This window comes from Diabrotica virgifera, chromosome 6 (genome assembly GCF_917563875.1).
Source record: "Diabrotica virgifera virgifera chromosome 6, PGI_DIABVI_V3a".
NCBI lineage: Eukaryota > Metazoa > Arthropoda > Insecta > Coleoptera > Chrysomelidae > Diabrotica > Diabrotica virgifera.
The window spans coordinates 50019202-50044572 of NC_065448.1; the positions used below are offsets into that span (position 1 = coordinate 50019202).

At 34.2% G+C, this 25371-nt stretch overlaps 1 protein-coding gene across 2 annotated transcripts in view; it reads right to left on the minus strand.

Moving 5' to 3' along the window:
• Nucleotides 1–25371, minus strand: part of LOC126886952 (zinc finger protein 501-like) — a 73970-nt gene that overhangs the window by 25972 nt on the left and 22627 nt on the right. The window contains exon 2 of one of the 2 annotated variants that reach the window (XM_050654139.1): nucleotides 10713–12744. The exons of the other annotated variant lie outside the window; for it this stretch is intronic. Within the exon in view, the coding sequence (XP_050510096.1) occupies nucleotides 11375–12744 (1370 nt within the window). The 3' untranslated portion in view covers nucleotides 10713–11374. Of the gene's footprint in view, nucleotides 1–10712; nucleotides 12745–25371 lie in introns of those variants that run through there. 2 annotated transcript variants of the gene reach the window in all.

Consider the following 25371-nt stretch of genomic DNA (forward strand, 5'->3'; position numbering starts at 1 on the left):
ATCTTAAAAAGAATATACTGTATGTACCTATAGGAAGAAGAATAATGTTAGCCTATAGATTATCAACTTCGCGTTAAGAATAATTAATAAATTTTAGGTATTTTGGTAGGTACTACTGAACTATCTAATTCATTTTTTTTAACCGTTTTAATTGTATGGTAAAAAAGTTTAAAACTTAATTCTATTGAAGAAAAATGAGAAATTCTCGTTTCGTTTTCAATTGAAATGAATATAATACCATTTTGATTTGAGTTTTTTTTTACCTATAATTTTCTGGAATCCGGAAACGGCTATTCATTGTCATTCTGACCCCTTGCATTGCATATTTTATACCTGCACAAGGGAAGGGGGTAGGTAACAAAAGGGCAAAATATGAAAATAGTTTCCGAGTACAGGTAGGCATTTATGGTTACGCTGTTAGGACGAAGCGAAGACGAAATATTTCTAGCTACAAGGACTAAAACATTTTTAAGAACATAAAAAGCAGCTTGAAAATAATAACTTCATATTGGTACTTCAATATTTCCTAAATACCTAGTAAGTAAAAGTATGTATAATGTATATAGATACCTATAAATTTTAGTAATTTACATACATATTATATATATTTGGCTATTATATAATTATATAAGCAGCATTTTTATTTTGATGTGCACATAATAACTAAATATATTACTTATATTTTATATATAGACTACTTACCCATATAATATTTATTATACATAGGTACCTATATAACATAACTAAAGTTTATATATTTTATACTTACTTTTTACGTAATATTGTAGAATGTAATAACTACATTCTCATATGCAATTAGAATATGTAAATAATATTAGTAGAACCCAGGATGAGATTGGGGGGTCTAGGACATTTCGGCGTCGCCGTTTCGGCGTGGCCATTTCGGCGTGGCCGTTTGGGCGTAGAGCCGTTTCGGCGTAGGCCGTTTCGGCGTCGGCCATTTCGGCGTCAGAGATTTTATTTTAGTTGACTAAATACCTACATTGGAGTCTATTAGTAAGACATTAGATTATACCTACGTTACTTTTTTAGAAATTTAAGAGGCTCTTGATTTATATCTATACCACACTAAAAAAATATATTAAATGTTATTTTTTCCAACTTTTGTAAATGTAAGCTATTTAATTGCACATAATTAATTAAAAAATTAATATATTATATATATTATATATTATACAGTACAATTTTCAAAGGAGGAAGACCTAACCCTTCGGTCCAAACCTAACTTTCGGGTATTATTTTACATCTTCTAAAATTAAAATGTCGAAAATTGTTCTCCTGACTCTACATTTTTTGTTAAAGAAAATTTCAGACTATCATACATTAACAACTATTTTTTTTCTCTCTCACTTTGCCAAAGTATCTGTCGCCGAATCAGCCGGCGCCGAATCGGCGGGCGCCGAATCGGCGGGCGCCGAATCGGCGGGCGCCGAACCGGCAGGCGCCGAAATGGCCGACGCCGAAACGGCCTACGCCGAAACGGCCTACGCCGAAACGGCTCTACGCCCAAACGGCCACGCCGAAATGGCCACGCCGAAACGGCGACGCCGAAACGTCCCATTCCGTGAGATTGGGTGATGTTGAAAACATACCTTCTGAGAAATACTTCCATCTTTGGAATATTCTTCCCATATACTAAAAATATGTGCGATAGTACATTCTAAGTATATACATAGAAGGTATATAGCACTGCCTTGGAATATTCTTCCCATATACTAAAAATATGTGCGATAGTACATTCTAAGTATATAACTAGAAGGTATATAGCACTTCCTTGGAATATTCTTCCCATATACTAAAAATATGTGCGATAGTACATTCTAAGTATATAAATAGAAGGTTTATAGCACCTCCTTAGAATTTTCTAAAAAGTATGTTCTTGGTATATACTGAAAAGAAGTGCGGTAGTACATTCTAAGTATATACATAGAACGTTTAAGTACTGTAATGTAGTATATACTCAGTATATGCTCTGCACATTCTCAATGGTAATTACGCATATTCTAAGTATATACTTTTTCTGAAAAGTATGTTCTATGAATCTACTAAGAACATGAAATTGTTATGCGGGTTTTGCTTGTTCTTAAATGGTTTCATAACTTTCATATTTATATTTGTCATGATAGGCTTTTAAAAGCTGAATAATTCTTGTACGTGGGCGGTCCGATAAGTCCTTAGCCTTCAAAAGAAAAACGGAAATTTTGGAAAAGTGGCGATTGATTTCTGAACGTAGTCTCCTTTTAGCTCCATACACTTGAACCAGCGATGCTCCACCTTCTTTAACCCGTCTGAAGAATACCTTTTCTCGAGGTCTGCAAAGTAGGCTGCCGTGGCGGTGATGAACTCCTTATTCGATTTAAATTTCTGTCCGGCGAGTGACTTTTTTAAATTTGGAAACACAAAGAAGTCGCACAGGCCCAAATCTGGAGAAAATGTTGGATGGAACAGCAGTTTGTAGCCCAATTCGACCAATTTATCGATGGCGATGGCGGAGGTGTGAGCCGGACGTTGTCTTGGTGGAAGAGTTTTTTTCTTCCACAATTGGGACTGTTTTCTTCTGAAATTCAGCGTGGTATCGGGTCCATTGTGCGGCATAGTAAAGCCCTGAGATCATTTTGCCCTTTTCCAGGAAGTGGATATAGATCACACATTGTGAATCTCAGAAAATGGTGGCCATCTATTTTCCGGCCGATTGGACAGTGTTCGCCCTCCTCGGAGCACGTTCACGGGGTGACGTCCACTGTAACGACTGTTCCTTGGTCTCTGGTGTATATCAGTGGAACCATTTTTAGTCGACGGTTACGAAGCAACATAGAAACTCATTTGGATTACGCTTAAACAGCATAAGACACTGCTCTGAAGTGGTCTCATGGTTGCGTTTATTGTTCATGCGGCAGCCATCGCGCCGACAGCTTTTTTATGCCCAAAATTTTATGCAGGATATGATCAACGACATCTTTTGAGATGCCTATTGTCTCAGCTATCTCACGAAGCTTCAGTTCGCGGTACACCAATACGAGATCGTGGACTTCTTTCACGTCATCCTCAGTGGTAGCCGTTTTCGGGGCAACTGGGAGTGACTTATCAAAAACCGACGAAACACCACGTTGAAACTCGTTAAACCAATTTTTGATGGTTTGCATATAAGGAGAAGAGTTGCCGTTTACAGAATTCAAGCACTTTTTGATTTGGCTGCGGGATTTCCCATCTAAAAAGAAGAGTCGAATCACCGACTGATATTGCTCTTTTGTCATTTTTCTAAAATCCCCAAACACGCCCGCTTATACACGCGGTCAAAACAAAACTACAAGTCGGATTTGGCTGATATTTTTCCATAGGCCGTCTACAAGAATGTATTACACGATGGTACATTTCTCTTGGGACAATGGCGCCATATGGCGGAGAGGCTAAGTACTTATCGGACCACCCTAGTATGTTAAATTATTGGAATTAAAGCCTTTTTCCATATTTCATCCAATTTAATTGCAACGTGTTCGGCAATACCAGAAAATTCTGGCTCTTTCTTGCTAAGTTTTTTATCCTCTTGCAACCACAAAACTTCATCGCTTGTTTGTATTTCGGTAAAACATTTTCAGGTATATTTATTGGTTGCCAAAAAATGGGGCGGTCCACAGCACATCTTGATTTTATTTCCCATGATCCTGGTTTATCTATTTTAAAAATCTTTAATTTACAAACAACAATAATAACAAAGTAACGCACCGCACCAAACATAAGCGAAAATCACACGCACGGACACACGAAGCGGGACATTTCAAAGGGGCTCGGGAGACTGAAAAAACAAATAAAACTTTAAATATCGTTTAAATTTGTAATTGACAACATTTTTAGTTTTCTTTAATTGATCTTAGATCGACTTAGCTCATATTTTATTCAAAATGATATAAATTGAAATTTCCTTAAAAATCAGACATTTAGTAAAATTCAAGGTCGTTGGGGGAGGGGAGGGGGTAGAAAATACTAATATGCTGAAAAATAACACTAGCAACTTTTTCACGCTATTAGATATAATATTTCCAAATTTTATTTTTTCGATGCACCCTACTAGACAGCTTCCCCTTTACTTGTGAAATATGAGCCGACCAGTTCAATCGATTGTCTATGGTTATTCCTAATAGTTTAGCAGTGTCTTTGTCATCTGGATCGTCATGTAAACCACTTGCAGATATAATCAAGTCCTGCGTTTTAGTTTGTTCGCATCAAACCATGTGCTAGATTTATCAGAGACTTCCTCGTAAGCCATTTTTAAATCCTCATTTTTATTACCTGATATTATGTATGTCGTATCATCCGCAAATTGTACTGATTTGTACGGAGATATGAAATGAGGCAAATCGTTGACATATATAATGAATAAAAGAGGTCCCAAGACCGAACCTTGTGGGACTCCATGTTTTACGGGTCGAAAATCGGAGAGATAACCTTTAGACACTACAGCCTGGTGTCTACCACATAGGTAACAAGAGATAAGCTTAAGAGGGATACCTCTGATTCCATAATAGTTTAATTTGTGGAGCAAAATGTCATGTGAAATTGCTATGCGATTGCCACGCTCAAGCCCCTCAATCACCTCGCTCACAATATTATATACCGCGTTTGTAGTAGAACGAGCACTTCTGAATCCATATTGCGAGTTGCTAAAATAACTTTTAGACTCAAAATAAGAATATAATTGTTGTTTGATCACCTTTTCAATCACTTTCCCGAATGTAGAAACAATGCTTATGGGTCTGTAATTGTTAAAGAGATATTGAGGGTGGATAACTGGAGAAGAGCAGCCAGAGACAGAGATACTTATAGGCGGATGCAGGGCCCGACTTGGTCTGTAGCGCCATAGAAGAGAGAGAGAGAGAAAAAACGTCAGTGTCATGTCTTAATTTGGATAAAGTTGGATTAGTAATTAACATTTACACTCACTCCACTCCATACTGGTAATAAATCTCATATTTAAACACTCACTCTTCTAGCTTTTTTGGCTGCAAAATCTTTAACCAAATTTTTAAAGTCTAAGGCTTGAAAAAACTCAGCATTTGAAACAAAACTAGCCAAACTAGACAATCTAGAATCTTTGTCAGAAGTTGAGTTCCTAAAGTAGTTTTTAATTTTTTTGTCAACATGCTGAATGATCTTTCTCCAGATGCATTAAATGTCATCATGCATAGTAGAATGACCAAAACCTTGTCCATATTCAGAAATAATGTTGTTACTTAACTGTTTTTCACGAATGAGTTTCAGATACATTCCTGGAACTTTCCACATTCCACCTGCAATCTGTAGCCTCCTATAGACTGGCAAGCGTTAATATTTATTTTTAATATGGATTTTGCTTATTTTAATTAGATTGTATTGTTTATATACAAAAGTAGTGTACTCGATTTATAGTAGCGGTAATTATTAATTAATTTTGGAAAAATTAAAATTCAATTTTTTTACCAAAAGTCTTCTTTTACAAAACGCTGCGGCCCCCTTTTGCTTGCAGTGGCCTAGTGGTAAACTTGGCATTGTCGGAAACCAGCGTGCACTATGGACGCACCCTTGTTCAATAAACATTATTTTGTTAATGTAAATATCGAGCGTAGTAGTAACGTTTATAATTGCAAGTTTTTGTGAGTTTTCGGAATAAACTTATGAGTGTCCATGTCTCGTACATGGAAAATTAATCGCGCATTTAAAAACTGCCATTGTTTTATATTTACGCACCGCAAAAAAGGTTGATTAGAATGAATTAAATTTATACTTTTGTATTACATATTTTTAAATACTTTTTTGTTTTTCTGTTAATTTTTATTTATTAAACTTTGACAAATTATTTATTTATTTCTAACGGTACGAAGTTCGCCGGGTCAGCTAGTTTATTAAATAAAAAATTATGTCGAAAAAAAAATGACAATTCGCAAATTATTTTTTCTACGGCCGTGCTAAAAGAGCCACTTTCACGCACGCATTTCGTTTCCGAAAGTTGCACTTTCCCGCACGGCGTGCGTAAAAGTAAATTTTCCCGCACGGCGTGCGGTAAAGTAAAATACCTTGTAATATGGCAATATATTATAATACATGCAATAAACTAATATTTAGATATTATTTACTACTTTATTTGAAATTTATCTTATTGTGTTCATGTTTTAATGAAATTAGCGCGATTATTTCATTCATAGGAGATTCTGACCAATAGAAAGCTACAGAAATCTGAATTAAATCGATAATTTTTGATAATCTCCCGTCGTTAAGTATATTACGTCAGATGCCCTTCGTTGCTACGAAAAAATACATTCACATTAATGACAATTAATGTTTTAAAAATTATAAAAGTGATGACTTTCAATCGTCAAATATTTATAAAAACTGTGTGTTTAATGGTACTTACATAAATAAATTACAATAAAATTTTGGTTTTGAACAGTTTTATTCATGAAATAATCGCAACAAATTGCACTCGACCTCTGAAATTAATATAGAATTTCAGAGCTTTTGTGCAATTACTACTGATAATTCGACGAAATAAAATTATTTTTACATATATTTAAAAGTCAGATCAGTAGAAAATTACAATGGTTTTGAATCGTCGTCATGGAAACCAATATCGTCGTCATGGAAACCAATATCGTCGTCGTGGTAAGGGACCGTTCAAGTATTACGTAACGCAGGTGGGGGGGGGGTCAAAAATCTTCAAAAATTGCGTTACGCAATACATTAACTCCCATAAGAGTGCGTTACGTAGGGGGGTCAAAAATCGCGTTACGTAATACTTGAACGCTTCCTAACCCATTATATTGAAAGTTTGGTTTTGACCACCTTGTCAAAGAATTAATTTGAGTATTTTCACTTTAAATAAAAATTGATATCTCTATTTTTTGTGGCTTTTTTCCAAACGTATGGCCTTAGAAAAAATATTGTTCCTAACTCATGCGGAAAGTGTCTTCCCAGCACTCGACTGCTTGCCCGAACTTCGCTATCGCGTTATTCGGGTCAACGGCAGTTTCGTGCGTGAAAGTATCACTTTCCGCACTAGTTAGGAAAATAACTGGCGGTCAGATAATCTTAGGATCTCCTGATCAGATACACATTACAATGCCGATAAACGTTATCAAAAGGCAAATTACCAAAAATACACAAGGTCCTTCTCAGGACCCAACGACTAGAAAACTCGGACCGATGATCCGAATTTGTCACTTAAATGTAGAAGGCATAAGCTATTCAAAGAGCCAGTACTTATCAAAATTTTTAAAAGATAACGACATCGATCTGGTCGCTTTACAGGAAACACACTGCGAAACGGAAGAACAACTGCGAAAAAGGGGGAAAATACCTGGCTTCGAACTACTGGGTGCCACGTACCATCGATCATATGGCACAGCAACGTACGTTAAACAAAACGTAGAAAACGCCGTCCTTGTTTCCACGTGTACTAAGGATGAAATTCATAATATTGTTGTAAAAATTGGAAGCATCACCGTCACTAACACCTACAAACCACCAGCTATATCCTGGCCAGCTCAAGTCATTCTCACCCGTCAATATACGTGGAGGACTACAACAGTCACCATGAACAGTGGAAATATAAACAATGCAATAATAATGGGAACGCACTAGTAAAATGGGCGGAGGACGAACATCTCTTACTTAAGTTTGATGCTAAAGACCGACCTACATTTATGTCAGCAGCATGGAAAAAGGGGTACAACCCTGATTTATGTTTTGTCTCTACTAATAGGAGCGGGCAACCTCTATCAGTCTCACGAAAAGTAATGGACGACTTTCCACACAGTCAACACCGCCCAGTAATCATAGATGCAGGAACCCAAATTCCTATAATCACATCCATCCCTCGCCCACGGTGGAATCCGAAGAAAGCTAAGTGGAGTAGGTTTTCTACAGAACTGGACAAGACTCTAGGATTGATACCCCCTACCGGCAGAAATTACAAAAGATTCGCTGGAGCCGTAATAAGCACGGCCAAAAAGCATATACCAAGAGGCTATCGAAAAGAATACATTCCCGGTTGGTCCCATAATAGTGAACTGTACCAAAATTTCCTTGAAAGTGGCGATCAAGAAATAGCAGATGAACTGCTCCATAGCCTAGATGCGGCGAGACAACAAAAATGGACCGAAACTGTAGAAAGTCTTAATTTTCAAACATCAAGCAGGCAAACATTGACACTATTAAGAAAATTAGGAAGCGGAACTCCTATAACAAGGAACAAAAGAACAATTAACCCAAACACTATTGCCTCACATCTGGTATCAACATCTAGAGCACCGAAAGACAAGCCACATACAACCAAGGTAAAACGAGAGCTCAAAACTTTAAAATTCCAATATACAGACACCGAATACTCCCGCCCTTTCACTTCCGAAGAAGTCACTATTGCTCTCAAGGATGTAAAGCCAGGTAAAGCCTCAGGTTTTGACAATATTCATCCCGAATTCTTAATTAACTGCAGCAAATATGCGAGAGAATGGATAGCCCACTTTTTCACGGACATTATGAAGACCGGTATCATACCACAGGAACTCAAACGCTCGAAGGTCATTGCCATATTAAAACCAGGGAAACCAAATGATAACAACCCTAAGAATTACAGACCAATAGCCCTACTATCGGTTACGTTTAAGCTTCTAGAGCGCCTTATCTACAATAGAATTAGCACAAAGCTGCTTGAAACAATACCGGTTGATCAGGCAGGTTTCCGACCCAAAAGAAGCTGCGCAGATCAGGTTCTTTCACTTACCACATTTATCGAGGCAGGGTTCCAGCGAAAACTTAAAACTGCAGCCGCATTCATAGACCTAACAGCGGCCTACGATACAGTCTGGAGAGAAGGCATGATATACAAGCTCCTCCGTACAATCCCCTGTAAATCCACCGCTCGAATAATCAACAGCATGCTAGCCGACAGAACGATTCACGTGGTCATGGGATCTGACATCAGCACCCCAAGGAAATTGAAGAATGGACTGCCTCAGGGATCTGTCCTGGCTCCTCTTCTCTTTAGCATAACATCTCTGTTATACCAGAAACCAGATCAAGAAAGTTTGGTTACGCCGATGACTGGGTCCTTGCAACAAGGTGCAAGTCATTTGAAGAAACAGAAGAAATCCTCATGGCGGACTTACACATAGTGGGAAAATATTTCCGTAAATGGAGGCTAAAACCAAACGCTACGAAAACAGAGGTTTCCAGTTTCCACCTAAATAACAAGCTTGCAGGAAGAATACTCAATATTCAGTTTGAAAACACCACACTCGCCTACAATAAAACACCAAAGTACCTTGGAGTGACTCTTGACAGAACCCTATCATTCAAGCAACATCTGACAAAAACAGCGGAAAAACTTAAATCCAGAAACAACATCATCCAGAAGCTGTGCGGCACAACATGGGGAGCATCGGCTTCCACCTTGCGATCATCTGCCTTGGGCCTAGTCTTCTCAAATGCGGAATACTGCTCTTCAGCATGGCTTAACAGCCCACATATACACAAAGTAGATGTCCAATTGAATAATACAATGAGAATGATTGCTGGAGTTATCAAATCTACCCCTACGCAATGGCTCCCAGTACTGAGCCACATTCCACCACCCAAACTATGACGCATACACGCACTCACTAGTGAGTACAGAAAGGTAGTAGATAACGAGAACCTGCCAATCCATCAAGATATAGATGCCGCCAGCGGTAACCGTCTACGCTCCAGACGACCACCAATAAAAACAGCAAAGGTTACTGTGGAGGGTGAGTTCAATTTAACGACAACATGGACTCGAGAATGGATGGAACAACAAAATAGCAACTTACCCTGCATCACACAAAAACCACCAGGCTTTGACTTACCACGCAACACATGGTCTATGCTGAACCGAATCAGAACCCAATACGGCAGATGTGGTTACATGATGCACAAATGGGGTAAACGACCATCCCCACTCTGTGACTGTGGACAACCACAAACCATCTATCACATCACAGAACAGTGTCCCACAAGATTATATCATGGCAGGTCAGAGGATTTCCTGATGGCGACTCCAGAGTCCATAGACTATGTAAATAAGTTAGATGTGCGTTTGTGAACCTATGTATTGTCTTATACAAAATATATGTAAATGTGTCAGGTGCCATACGCTAAATAAATAGGAAAATAACTATATCGGAGTTGACAGTTACTAAACTACATTGTAGGTCAGCAACACTAGATTATTGTTACGATGTCGAACTTAGTGCAAAAATGTATAGGGATTTACGTAAAATTGGCTACAAAATTAAGCATGACTTGAAAAACTTATAATTTTATTTCGTTTTATGGAATTTTAGAGCAAGCAAAACTTTTTATCCAGAATGACATTTTTCGCTAAAATTGAAAATAAAAATATTTTTCTCTTGGGCACCTCATCCGTGGACACACTGTATATCATTAAACATCGCATGGTAAACTTTTATTTCAACGACATCAGGGGTTCTCTTAGTTTATACACAGAAAGTAAAATATCAAATATTATAATGGTTTAAAAAGATACGTAAAAGACTAGTTGATTTCTGTGCAATCAATGTGTGATCAATGCAATATCCTCCGATCACAACCAAGTTATTCTGTCGATGAGAGGGAAACTAAAGAATGTAAATGGCCCCAGATAAAAAAAATCGTGGATACAAGGTGGCTAAAACAAGACAATATTTTTTATTTTAAATAACTGTTTTATTGATGATCCTATTGTAACAATTTTTTCCACAGGTGGAAGCAAAATGAATAATTGACACCGCAAGACAGACGGGGATGAAAACATGAGGAAAAGGTCTATGTGAAGCAGTGGACTTTTGAGACTGGATGATGATGATAACACTGGTTTTAGCGTACTGCTCCTTCCGGTCCCTATTTTCCAGCCGCGTCGACCTGTCGAATCTCCTGGTCATAGATCTCTCTCAGACATTGCTTTTTTATTCGACTTATCCATTATACAGAAAACAATAATTATTATAGTTTCTAACCCTTTCTTCAGTGTAAACTTGCATATATCCAGTTAAATTCCATTTCCAATCAAATTTCACACATTAAAATATGCTCTCAATATGTAATGTCTTACATTATTTCAGCATGTCTGCTTCACCTAAGATACGGTTTTTTTCCATTTTTCTCAAATTATTTTTCAAATAAACTGCTGTACTAAACTGTTTAAAATAAATTTCACACTTGTAAGACGCTTTTCGAGTATGTCTTCAATTGACCTTTTTGTGAAAACTGCTTGAAATAAGTTTCACACTTGTGAGGTTTTTCCCCAGTATGCAATCTTATATGTAGTTTCAAAGCACTTGAATGAGAAAACAGCTTAAAACAAATTTCACACTTGTAAGGTGCTTTTCGAGTGTGTCATCAAATGTGTTTTCAATTGACCTTTTTGTGAAAATTGCTTAAAACAAATTTCACACTTGTGAGGTTTTTCTCCAGTATGCAATCTTGTATGTAGTTTCAAAGCACTTGACTGAGAAAACAGCTTAAAACAAATTTCACACTTGTAACCTTTTTCTCCAGTATGCCATGTCATATGTTGATTCATGTGACCTTGTTGAGAAAACTGTTTAAAACAAATTTCACACTTGTACGGTTTTTCTCCAGTGTGTACTCTCAAATGGATTTTCAAAAGGGATGTTGTACTAAACGGCTTAAAACAAATTTCACATTTATGAGGTTTTTCCCCAGAGTGCACTCTCACATGTGTTTTCAAATGATATGCATGGCTGAATTGTTTAAAACAAATTTCACACTTGTAAGGTTTTTCTCCAGTGTGCACTCTCAAATGTTTTTTCAAATCACTTGCTTGAAAAAATTGCTTAAAACAAATTTCACACCTGTAAGGTTTTTCTCCAGTGTGTACTTTCAAATGTCTTTTTAAGTCACGTGCTGTACTAAATTGTTTAAAACAAATTTCACATTTATGAGGCTTTTCCCCAGTGTGAACTTTCATGTGTTCAGTTAAATGACGTTTTCGGGCAAACTTCTTCAAACAAATTTCACACTTGTAAGGTTTTTCTCCAGTATGCAATCTTGTATGTAGTTTCAAAGCACTTGACTGAGAAAACAGCTTAAAACAAATTTCACACTTGTAACCTTTTTCTCCAGTATGCCATGTCATATGTTGATTCATGTGACCTTGTTGAGAAAACTGTTTAAAACAAATTTCACACTTGTAAGGTTTTTCTCCAGTATGTATTTTCATATGACGTTTCAAAAGACTATTAATGGTAAAAGAGACAGAGCAAATGTCACATTGGTATGGTTTTTCTCCAGTGTGTATTCTATTATGTACTTTAAAATTATTTAGACGTGAAAATGATTTCGAACAAACTTCACATTGGTATGGTTTTTCCCCACTGTGTACTTTGATATGCGCTTTAAGAGTATGTAGATGAGAAAATGATTTGGAACAAATTTCACATGGGTATGGTTTTACTCCAGTGTGAACACTCAAATGTCTTTTCAACGTACTTGCTTGAATAAATTGCTTAAAACAAATTTCACACTTGTATGGTTTTTCCCCAGTGTGAATTTTCATATGTGCATTTAAATAGTTTTTTTTAGCAAATTGCTTAGCACAAATTTCACATTTTAATGTTTTTTCTTCAGCTGGCCTACTTATAGGTTGTTTCTTATCATTTGAATGTACATGGACTCTTTTCATAATTTCCAATGTGTTCATCTCTTGTGGAAACCCTAAAATAAAATGTCTATTATCAACAATTATATATCATTAAACATCGCATGGTCAATTTTTATTTCGATGACATCCAGGGTTCTCCTAGTTTATACACAGAGAGTCAAATCGCAAATATAATGGTTTAAAAAGATATGTAAAGGCGGGTTTACATTACTAGTGAATAACAAACGTGGTTCACACTAAAAACAAGTGTTATCTACGCTTCTGTGCAAAACGTTTCGTGAGAAACGTTTTTGTGTTTACATTGGGCACGAGAGTTTTATGTGTTAGTAGTGGACATGGCATCATCATTTGTATTAGAGGCTACTATTACAACCTGCGAAATAATAGCTGTTATTTCTCTAGTAGGTACATATTTCTCTAGTACGTTTTGCTATAAAATTTTCAATTTCAAGCTGAGCAACAATTCTTTCTACTGCTGTGTTTCGTGCGTCATAATCGTTCCAAAGTACAGGATCACTTTCGTACAATTCTACAAATCTAACATATAACGGTCTCCAGTTCATTCAGACGCTCCTTTTTGAGGGTAAAAGCACATTATGCTTAATCAAATACAAACTCTCTACGACTGTCTTTAGGGCGTGAAATATTTAACATGTATCTATCATGGCGAGGCGTAGACCATTCGTGAGACAATCGTGCTGCACGAACATCTGTTTATATTAGTCGTGTAGCACAGGCCAACTACGTAAGCGTGAGCCACGTTCGTTATTCACTAGTAATGTCAACCCGCCTTAAGACTTATTCACAATCTGTTATTCAGGGTGTTCCGGACTTTGATAGTTAATATTTATTCAGTCGGTTTTGCAACAACCTCTTGGATGGACATAGCGTACAATACATGCAAACAAGCCCTACTTCTCCACTGGGTACGTGCCCAGGGAACCACGATCGATTGGGGCCCCCTAGTCTCTACTCGATTACTACATGATAACCCAATTGGTTATTTTCAATCAAAGTAAAAATGAAGGAACTAATAGTGTTATATATAGAAATATAGCATATTTTAAAAGAGATCAAAATTGAAGACATCTTCCCTAACATACATAGAAATGGCACTGAGAATCTTTTTAAGCCTGATGGTAAAAAACTGCAGTGGGGAACGCTCCTTCTCCAAAGTAAAACGAATAAAAAATGAATTAAAAAGTTCAATGCTTCAAGGGAGATTAAACAGTTTGTCGGTAAGGTCGATAGAATTTGATATGCTTGAAACATATAATATTTTGAAGATGTGATTAACGATTTTGCTCAACTCAAATCTAGAAGGGTGCCTCTTCAATCAGCATAGATAGGTACTTATAAAGACTAATCGTGGATGCTAATTACTTTCTGTGTATTATTTTAATTATTCATTGATAATGCATAATATCTAATGTAAACAATTTATGGAATTTATGTAATCTTTTTTTTGTTTTTGTTTTTATGGCATGGACTCTATGTCAATCAGCCAGTCACAACATGACTACTATATCAATAAGATTAAATATTTAAAGACCGTAAGTCCATAAAATATCAATAACGAAGAAAAATTAGTTCAATTGCTGTTGAGAGGTAATTTATGTACTGAAATAAAGAGATGGTACTAAGCTAAGGTAAACTAATTATAGCCTCCTTTCAACATCATAGGTGTGTTCAAAAACGATCTACAAAAATTTAATAACAATAACAATAAGATAAGAATAACAATAAACAAGACGGTGAGGTCCTCAAATTATGTAACCAAATTTATGAAATCTAAAAGAATAAAAATAAAGCTGAAACTTTGCATATCTATCTATATTCTTTTTCTATTCAAACAATATAGCGGTTGATGGGGCACCATTTTCCTAACGTGCCCGAGGTCTCTAGACAAGCAAATGATAAATTTTTTTTATCAAAATAGGTGTTCCGTTTGGGCAACGCTCCTCTGGCTTCGTCCATTTTAAGGTCACCATATCAAGTGATATTCACAGTGTGGTTGATAGATTTGTGTCCACTCATTGAGTAAACAACCAACCAAACATTTCCGCTGTCCGTGAGAGTGTGAAGGAGAATCTGTGGCTGTCGATTTCACGTCTCTCGCAAGAACTCAGCCATTTATAGGTCGCAACTTGCACACAGAACTTTGGGCTGTACAAGATTCAACATTATAAGAATTATGCATTTAATGATAGAAGCATATAATTTGGACCACATATACTACACATATAAAGGTTCAAAAATTGATGTATAAGATCGAGGTCTTGAACCGGAAGAATAGGTTTACCAGAAGTTGTGTTTTTCCTGGTTTTTATGTAAAAATATGTTGTTTTTTTTTTCAATTCTTTCACCCTGTATGTATTAATTTTTCAAAAAGTTAATACGGCCATTAAAAAGAGCGTAAAAATATTTTTTAGGAAATATTTTGAACTTTTTAGTTATGTTAATTACCATTTAATAAATGCAAAACGTATCTTCACATGTACCTATATGCGGCAGATTCATGCAAATATTATAAGAATTATTGTGCATTTAATGGTAGAAGCATATAATTTGGACCACATATAGGGCTTACAATACCGAGTCAAAATCTCAATACCGGTATTTGGTATTTAAAATTTCAAATACCGGGATGCCGGTATTAAAACCGGTATTAGGAATAAAAAATATACACGTTATATTTATACTATCCTCAGTTCTTTTATCGACTTGTCATTAAATATGTACTATGAAACCTATTAAATTTTGTTTTCAAATGAGTAGATGTTGTTTATAATATTACATAGAGAGTAGGAATAGATAGATAGGTACAAAAAATGTGGAAATAGAAAAACTATATATTTGATTTTATGAAACTGAAATTTGCTATTTGTAAATTAATTTAACTTTAAAATATATTGGTACAAAGATTATGGTAGGGGAGCAAAGTATGCTAAATGTGCAGTCACTCGAGCGTTATGGGAATCTATTGGGTGGTGAAGAGTAGGTCCTAAAACCAAAAAAAGTTAAGTAAAGTTTTCCATTTCAGTGGGCGCTTACCATTTTTTAATTTAATTTTCCATTTCTAACATTGTTTTTTCCGATTATAACGCCATCTATGCATAATTCGAAAAAACGTTTCGAATAAAAGTTACTTATTTTTTCGTATGGAATCCAAATCTGCAATAAAAAATGGGGGCTCCTATTTAAGATTTTAAAGTAACTCCCCACCCCACCTCCGTGGGGGATTGTGTTTGGTGCAATTCGATAGAATTTTCAAAAATATTAAATAAGTGTATTTTACAGTTTTACGATCTGATGTTCATTTCGCGAAATATCGCGGCATTCGTATTTAAAATATTAAATTTACACCCCACTGCTCTCCGTGGGAAGTCGTATTTGGTATCATTCGATAGATTTTTAAAAAATATTGAGCACAAATTTTTTGGTTTTTCGATCTGTCGTTAATTTCGCGAAATATTCGCTTTTTTCTTGTGAAACTTTGGGACTCGCCCATTTCCTTACGCCCGGCTCAAATCGTCAAGTTTTTGAAATATACACTCTTTTGCATGTACTTAACTTACCTTACCTTAATCTGACAATTTCTAGTTTTTTTAAGGATAGATTTTTTTTTCGGACCCCCTTAACGAACTTCTCTGTGTTAAGAGCCAATATATGGTAGAGATACATCTGCAGGGTACCAGGTATCTCCCCATATGATTATCTGACGCGCTCGAGTAACTGCAAAAATCCCCGCTTGGGCTCCCCTACCATTAACTTCTGTGACATATTTAATATGTCACAGAATGTAGATGTATTTAGACTGCTATATATTGTTATATTTCTATTTGATAGGAGAATTAAAAATTTATAATTATAAGCAAAATTCAAATTAATATAAAAGATCTTCAATTTTCTCAACCACGGGCATGTAAATTTAGAACAACCTGTATACAACAAATTATTATATTTAGTTTTTAAGAAAGTGATTCGAAGAAGTGTACGAAACTCGGTAACAATGCGCCTAAGATAAACAAGTTTGAGTGACGCGGACCATTATAGAGTTCGCGGAAGATTCGATCATTAGCCTGCGCTAAATAAGACTCAGTGAAATAGATAATAGGTCATTAAGTTTTGTAAAAAGTAGAAAGTAAGTTTAAATTGGGAAATGATTATTTTTTCTTGAAATCCATTAAACATATTTAGAAAGATTAAAAGTTGGTATTGAGGAATACGGCGAATTAAAATTTGTGGTGGAATGTTGATTTTTGAATCTGGAAGGGATATTTAGAAAGTAGGGGAATGAATGAGAAGGATAGAGGAGAATGTTTTGAGGAGTCGACAGGTGAAGTCGAGTGGTAGACGGTGTGTACGAGGAGTGAAAAAGCCGGTGTAGTTCCGTGAGTGTTGAGTACCCATCGGAACGAGAGGTAGGCCGAGTTGAGAGAAAAGAATCTCCTTGAGCAAAGAGTGTCCCGGTAGCTGATTGAAGTGGTTCGAAAAAGGTAGAACACGGCATCACGAGAAAAGCAGGAACGAGAGCTATACGAGGTAGATTTCAAAGGAGAACATTACTGGAGGCCAGGACGAGTTTTTATCGCAACCAAGGGTAGGAGGAAACGGGTCTTGTGTGAGGACATTCGCAGCTCACCAGATAAAGGTCAGTCTCATTTGTCAGGACATGAATGTATGGGTTTTTGTATTAAATACCACATTAAAAATTGAAGAACATAATCGATAATATCAGAAGATTTTCATCAAACTTAAATCAATTTGTTGCTAATAAATCCTAATAGTTCATTATTAATAAAAATTTTAAATTGGAAACCAAAAGGAAATAAGATTCCCATTTTTAAATGTTTGTGTTAAATAAATATAAGATCTAACAAATATTAAGCAGTGATTGCCATTTATATAAAATAAACAAAATTTTGATTTATAATTGTAATCCATATGTGTGTATTATTTTATTTTTTTACCTATCCCGATTAGGAACCACTGAGAAATACTTAGAAGTCACGAAAGTAAGTAAGTAATTTTATAATTCGCCCTGAGATTGAAAACATATTGGTATGTGATCTGGTTGATTAATTAGATTATCATTAATGCATTAATTAAATTAAATTACATATAAGAATATCATCACATATAAATAAATAAGATCACAACAATATATTTTCAATTATTATAAATAATTCAGAAAATAAGTGAGCCTAATTTCTACACCACAATACACAAAAAAATGAAAATATGTATACCTAAAAATGTAAAAACAATTCTGATTGATAATCTTACGGCTCATTTATAAAATAAAGTACCTAGTCTTATTTTAAAAATTTAAGAATCTTTATATTAACTCATTTTCTGTATTTGTATAGACGAGATTTAATAATAATTTGGTTGTAGAAACTGATATAACCCTTCGCCTTAAATTAACGACATTCACTCTTTTAGAAAACGCTATACTTGATTTGTATGTGTAATAAACGTGTTTAATAAATATTTTTTACAATGATAATTGTTGTTCATCTTCAAAAATAATTTCTTGTAATAACAAAAAAATATTTTAGAAGAAAGCTTATTGTGCATCAATTCACTTTTTATAAATTAAGCTAATACCGAAATACCGGTATTTTTATTATAAATACCGGTATCGAATACCGGACAAAAATCGTCCGGCATTCCGGTATTGTAAGCCCTAACCACATATACTACACATATAGAGGTTCAAATTTAGATACGAGCCCATCTCAGTTTTTGTTCCTTTTACAAGGCCGGACTCAAACGACTCGTATAGGTACTTGGCGAATAATCGTCACTTGTGTATACTGTCAATGCTGTGAGGAGGTTACTAGTACAATTATTGTACTATTTGTCAAACACTAATAATAATAATGTTAATACATTTACTACTATTCATTGACAAAGAATTGTACTAGTAACCCTCCCAAAAGACATAGTAAGTAACACAAGTAACGATTATTCGCCAAGTACACGAGTCGTTTGAGCCCGGCGTAACTAATAGCACGATAACTTTTGAACGAGATAACAGATTTCAACCAAAATTGGTATATGGGTTCTTTTTTTGATGAATAATATCGAGGTGTTAAACCGGATAAATCGGTTTACCAGAATTTGTGTTTTTACTGTTTTTTTTTTTTATGTAAAAATATACTGTTTCTCTTTCAATTCTTTCACCCTGTATATGCTAATTTTTCAAAAAGGTAATACCGGCGTTGAAAAGAGCGTAAAAATATTTTTAAATCTTTAGTTACATTAATTACCATTTAATAAATGCATAACGTATCTTCACGTGTAGGTACCTATGTGCGACAGATTCGTGCAAATAATAATATAAGAATTATTGTGCATTTAAAGGTAGAATCTTATAATTTGGACCACACATACTACACATACAAAGATTCAAATTTAGATATGAGGCCATCTCAGATTTAGTCTTTTACAAAAATGGCGGGCATTCAAAATGAATCTGCCGCCCATGGGTACATGTGAACATACGTTATGCATTTATTAAATGGTAATTAACACAACTGAAAAGTTCAAAATATTTCCTAAAAAATATATTTACTCTTTTCAATGGCGATATTACCTTTTTGAAAAATTTATATATACAGGGTGAAAGAATTGAAAAAAAAACAACATATTTTTATATAAAAAAAAAACAGTAAAAACACAAATTCTGGTAAAATAACCTATATGCCAAATTTGGTTGAAATCTGAAGTCTCGTTCAAAAGTTATCGTGCTATTAGTCACATATGTTTAGTCGCCATTTTGAATCCCCGCCATTTTTGTAAAAGGCAAAATCTGAGATGGCCTCATATCTAAATTTGAACCTTTATATGTGCAGTATATGTGGTCCAAATTATATACTTCTATCATTAAATGCACAATTGTTTCACATATCGGCTGCACTACTTACGTAGGAGCTGAATGCAAACGACCACAGACAACGACTTGTTTCTCAATTAATATTTACAACGTAAAATAAATATAAATCAAGTATATGCACCCAATGAAGACAAGGATCAAGATACCATAGATGCCATCTATGAACAAAGGCTATAGCGGGATAAGATGGTCAAAATTGCACCAGGCTCGATTCAGTTTTGGGTTCAGCCATTCGAAAATGTATAATTGAAAACTCACTCAGCCAAATTTTCAAGTCCCTAGGTGCACCGGGGGGTCCGCTATGGAAAAAAATGTGTTTTTTCGAAAACATTTTTTTTCCAGACGCTGTATTGCTGCAAAAAATCTGAAAAAATTTATGAATACGTATCTTAATAACACAAAGCTGCCTGATTTTTTTCAGATTTTTGTCTTCAAAATTGAGCGCAGGAAAATTTTTTGAAATTTTCAAAAAAATTTTAGGTTATGTTGTAAATTTTTCGCCAACTTTAAAATATTGTTATTTTATGTATTTTTTTCCATTCTTTCGAATGGCATAGGCATCATTATCATTTTCGACGTGGAAAATACCTAAAAATCGAAAAAAAAACTGTTTTTTTGGCATTTTCTGAAGTTTTTGACTCATAAACTCAACAACATACAGCTACATTAATCATTATTTACATTTTTATATGTACTGTTACATTTACAATCAAAATCAGCTATTAGAACTTATTTTTTTCCTACAGCATGCTCAAAAACCCCGTTTTTCGGCGTTTTTACTAAATAGCCTCAGAAATCAGTAAAAAAAAATAATTCTTTGAACGTTTAAAAAATTAAAATTTTGTTGTTCTCGATAGAATGTAATACAACTAATACTTAAATAAATTATTTTTTTGTTTTGCACGATTGTTTGAATTTCATATATAATACTATCGTCCCATTAAGGGTACCCTGCCATAGGCTTATAAAAAAATCAATAGATTAATTTTTTTAACGTTTTAACGTTTAAAAAATAAAATTTTTGTAGTATTCGATAGAAAATGTTGCCCCTTTATAAAAATGCTTGTTGCGGTTGTGATTTTCAAACCGCGCTAAGGTTAAAAAAAGCTCGGCACTTTGGTGCCGTACGCAAGGAAGCGCTTCTAGCCACGTTTTTGGAATAAAACTCAGGATAAACCAGTTCTGAAGTACCCACCGTCGAAGCCACTAACTACTTACGTAATAAAAATATTTTTAAAATAATAAAATAAGAAAATCTACGGTTTCGTTTTGATTAAAAAATAACAGGATCCCCAGGAGCTAGGTGCTTTGGAAAAAAACGTGTTTTTTTGAAAAAAATTATTTTTAGACGCAGTATTACTGCAAAAAATCTGAAAAAATTAATGAAGGCGTATCTTAACAATACAAAGCAGCCTGATTTCTTTTCAGATTTTTAGCTTCAAAATTAAGCACAGGAAAATTTTTTGAAATTTTCAAAAAAATCTTAGGTTATATTGGAAATTTTTCGCCAACTTTAAAATATTGTTATTTTGTGAAGTTTTTTCCCTTCTTTCGAATGGCCTAGGCATCATTATCATTTTCGACGTGGAAAATACCTAAAAATCGAAAAAAACTGTTTTTTCTGAAATTTTTGACTCATAACCTCAACAACATACAGCTACATTAATCATAATTTACCTTTTTTATGTATTTTTATCTTTACCATCAAAATCATCTAATGAAACTTATTTTTTTTTACTAAATAGCCTCAAAAATCAGTCAAAAATTAATTTTTTCAACGTTTAAAAAATTAAAAGTTTGTTGTTATCGATAGAATGTAATACAATTAATACTTAAATAAGTGATTTATTTGCACGATTATTTGAATTTCATATATAATAATATCGTCCCATTAAGGGTATCCTGCCATATGCTTATAAAAAAATCAATAAATTAATGTTTTTAACGTTTAAAAAATAAAATGTTTGTGGTGTTCGATACAAAAAAAAACACTCCTCAAGTACTGCCGTCGAAGTCACTAACTACTTACGTAATAAAAATCGTGTTATTAAACGTTAATGAGGAATTATTATATAAATATATCACTAAAGTATTTGAATTATTTAATTGCTTAAATAGTGCAACCTAAAGAGTGCAGTGTTTAAAGGGATTAATAAATTAATTATTAATAAGTTACTAAGTACTCATGAAATTACAAAATTCAAATTCAAATTAATATACAGTATGATGCAAAGGAATGGAATAAATTCGTTATTTATTAAACTGTCGACTCTAAGGAAAAATCCCGAAAGAGGCCGATTTTTTAATTGTGATTTTTTGGCATATATATGATACTAGTAATGACGTCATCCATCCGGGCGCGATGACGTAATCCATGAATTTTTTTAATGAGAATTACGGTTATATGAAAAACCATAGTAGCAAAGAACTTTGGTTTGTATAATGGTATAAAATTTTATTAAAAAACTTTTAAAAAAAGCATCCAAGAACATCCAGAATGTTTTCGATCTAGTCAAATCATCTTCAGTGACATTCTGTGTAGTAATTGAAACTAGCCCACTAGTTGATATATAGTCTTTAAAATTACATAATTTTATTAAAATAAATTTTTTTATTAAAATTATACTTTTGGAATGACAAGTCAAGACGAGTCACACAGACCGAATTCTGTCTTGACTTCGAACTCGTTGTGACAAGTACCCCTTCAGTTTTTCGAGCAGGAAAGCCATGCTGCTTTTGAGCTTTAGTAAAATCCATTAATATCGACATTGTGCCGCATTTCAAAAGTATAATTTTAATGTTGTTCTGAAGCTATTTCCTTTGGCATTTTTATGATTAACTATTTATATGGGAAGTTTTAATAAATAATTATGTAATTTTGAAGACTACATAATAATATATGAACTAGCGGGCTATAGTTTTAGTAACTAAACAGAATGTCACTGAAGATGATCTGACTAGATAGAAAATGTTCTGATGTTTTTCTATAATCTACTTGGATGACTTTTTTAAAAGTTTTGTAATAGAATTTTATACCATTATACAAACCGAAGTTTTTTATTTCTGTGTAAGTTTTTTAACTATGGTACACAGCCAATCACTGGGACTTTACTATAATTTGGTTATTCGAAAGGTTTTTCAATTCTCTATTCAGTAGTATAAACATTACCATTATTAGAAAGGACTAAGTTTTCAATCTAATAGCACATAAAATAACATCAAAAATATTACTCTACATCCCACCTGATTGAAAACAATGGAAACATTACCCTTATTATTTATATATACAGAGTGACCAAATTTTTTTTAAATAAATTAATTTACAAAAAAAAATAATGTATGTAATTTATTTAATTCAAAATATATTTTACTTTCAGAAAACGGAAAAAAATATTTATTCGAAAAATAAACATTGCTTTTCGCTTAAATAAAATGTTCAAACTTCCAAGAGGCAGGTGGCTAGCAGGAGCTGGCTTGAACATTGAATTTAAGTGAAAAGCAATGTTTATATCTCAAAAATTTTCTTCTGTGTTCTAATAGAGGTAAAATATATTTTGAAGTAAATACATTACTTAAATTCTTCTTTTTATGTCAATTAATTTAATTCAATTTTTTTTGGTCACCCTGTATAAATAATATATCTGAATATCCTTTGAAATGAGTTGCCACACGACCCATATTCTCATTTAAAAAAATCATCGATTACGTCATCACGCCCAGATGGATGACGTCACTCGTATCACACTCGACCCGTTTCGGTATTTTTCCAAAAGTTGCCAGTTTACGAAATAACGACTTTATTCCTTTCTTTGCACCATGCTGTATATTAATTTGAATTTTGTAATTTCATGATTGTGTAGTAACTTTAATAATTAATTTATTAATCCCTTTAAACTCAATCAATTAAGTAATTCAAATAATTTAATAATTATTTATTTAAATAATAATTCCTCATTAACGTTTAATAAATTTTTTTTTCATTTATTTTTTTTATTTTTTAATCAAAACCGTAGATTTTCTTATTTTATTATTTTAAAAATAGTTTTATTACGTAAGTAGTTAGTGGCTTCGACGGCGGGTACTTGAGGACTGGTTTATCCTGAGTTTTTTCCAAAAACGTGGCTAGAAGCGCTTCCTTGCGTACGGCACCAAAGTGCCGAGCTTTCTTAACCTTAGCGCGCTTTGAAAATCACAACCGCAACAAGCATTTTTATAAAGTGGCAACATTTTCTATCGGATACTACAAAAAATTTATTTTTTAAACGTTAAAACGTTAAAAAACTTATTTTATTGATTTTTTTTATAAGCCTATGGCAGTGTACCCTTAATGGGACGATATTATTATATATGAAATTCAAACAATCGTGCAAAACAAAAAAATAATTTATTTAAGTAATAATTGTATTACATTCCATCGACAACAACAAAATTTTAATTCTTTAAACGTTAAAAGAATTATTTTTTTTTTACTGATTTCTGATGCTATTTAGTAAAAACGCCGAAAACGGGGTTTTTGAGCATGCTGTAGGAAAAAAAAATAAGTTCTAATAGCTGATTTTTTTGTAAATGTAACAATACATATAAAAATGTAAATGATGATTAATTTAGCTGTACGTTGTTGAGTTTATGAGTCAAAAACTTCAGAAAATGCCAAAAAAACAGTTTTTTCGATTTTTAGGTATTTTCCACGTCGAAAATGATAATGATGCCTATGCCATTCGAAAGAATGGAAAAAAAATACATAAAATAACAATATTTTAAAGTTGGCGAAAAATTTACAACATAACCTAAAAATTTTTTGAAAATTTCAAAAATTTTTCCTGCACTCAATTTTGAAGATAAAAATCTGAAAAAAATCAAGCAGCTTTGTGTTATTAAGATACGTATTCATTAATTTTTTCAGATTTTTTGCAGCACTATAGCGTCTGGAAAAAAATGTTTTCAAAAAAACACGTTTTTTTCCATAGCGGACCCCCCGGTGCACCTAGGGACTTGAAAATTTGGCTGAGTGAGTTTTCAATTATATATTTTCAAATGGCTAAACCCAAAACTGAATCGAGCCTGGTGCAATTTTGACCATCTTATCCCGCTATAGCCTTTGCAATGTCTTAAAGCTAATTAAAAGGCATGATATAAATAGTATAATCAGCTATTTAAACGCTAAAGTGGGCCAAGAAGTGAAGAATTGTGTGGAGCAATATGGACTCAGGGAGAGGAATGAACATTGCGATAGACTTTTTTTTGTGTGTGAGAGTGGGAATCTTCTAAAGACCGTACCAGGCGAATCGTACCTGGCGTGTGTTGGATTCAGAGTAAACGGAGTACATCCGAACGCAGTTCCCCTCCGGGGCCTTGCCACCGGATGCATCCGTGTTACAAAGCCTACCAACTAAACCCACTCTCCGCTTACGCGCGTGGCACGTCTTTCCAGACCGTTCTCTCGCGCGCGCAGCCTCCCTTTTTCTACTCTTTTCTTTTTCTATCTGTTGCTTATATCGCTTTTGTTTACCCCTGTTGTCTCTCTCTTTCTACAATCTCTTTTCTTTTAATGATTTTTGTCACAGCCTCTATCACTTCTTTACAACTCCCTTTCCCCCCTTGTCACTATGGCCATAAAATTGTTTGCCCTAAGTGCCTACTTTTGGATATAGCTCCGCTCTTTTGTCATTAAACTTTCTGCATTCAAACACGCAGTGTTCTGCTGTGTCGCTTACTCCACAATCTACGCAACTATCATCTATTGCCTTGTTTATCCTCTCAAAGTATGCTCTAAACG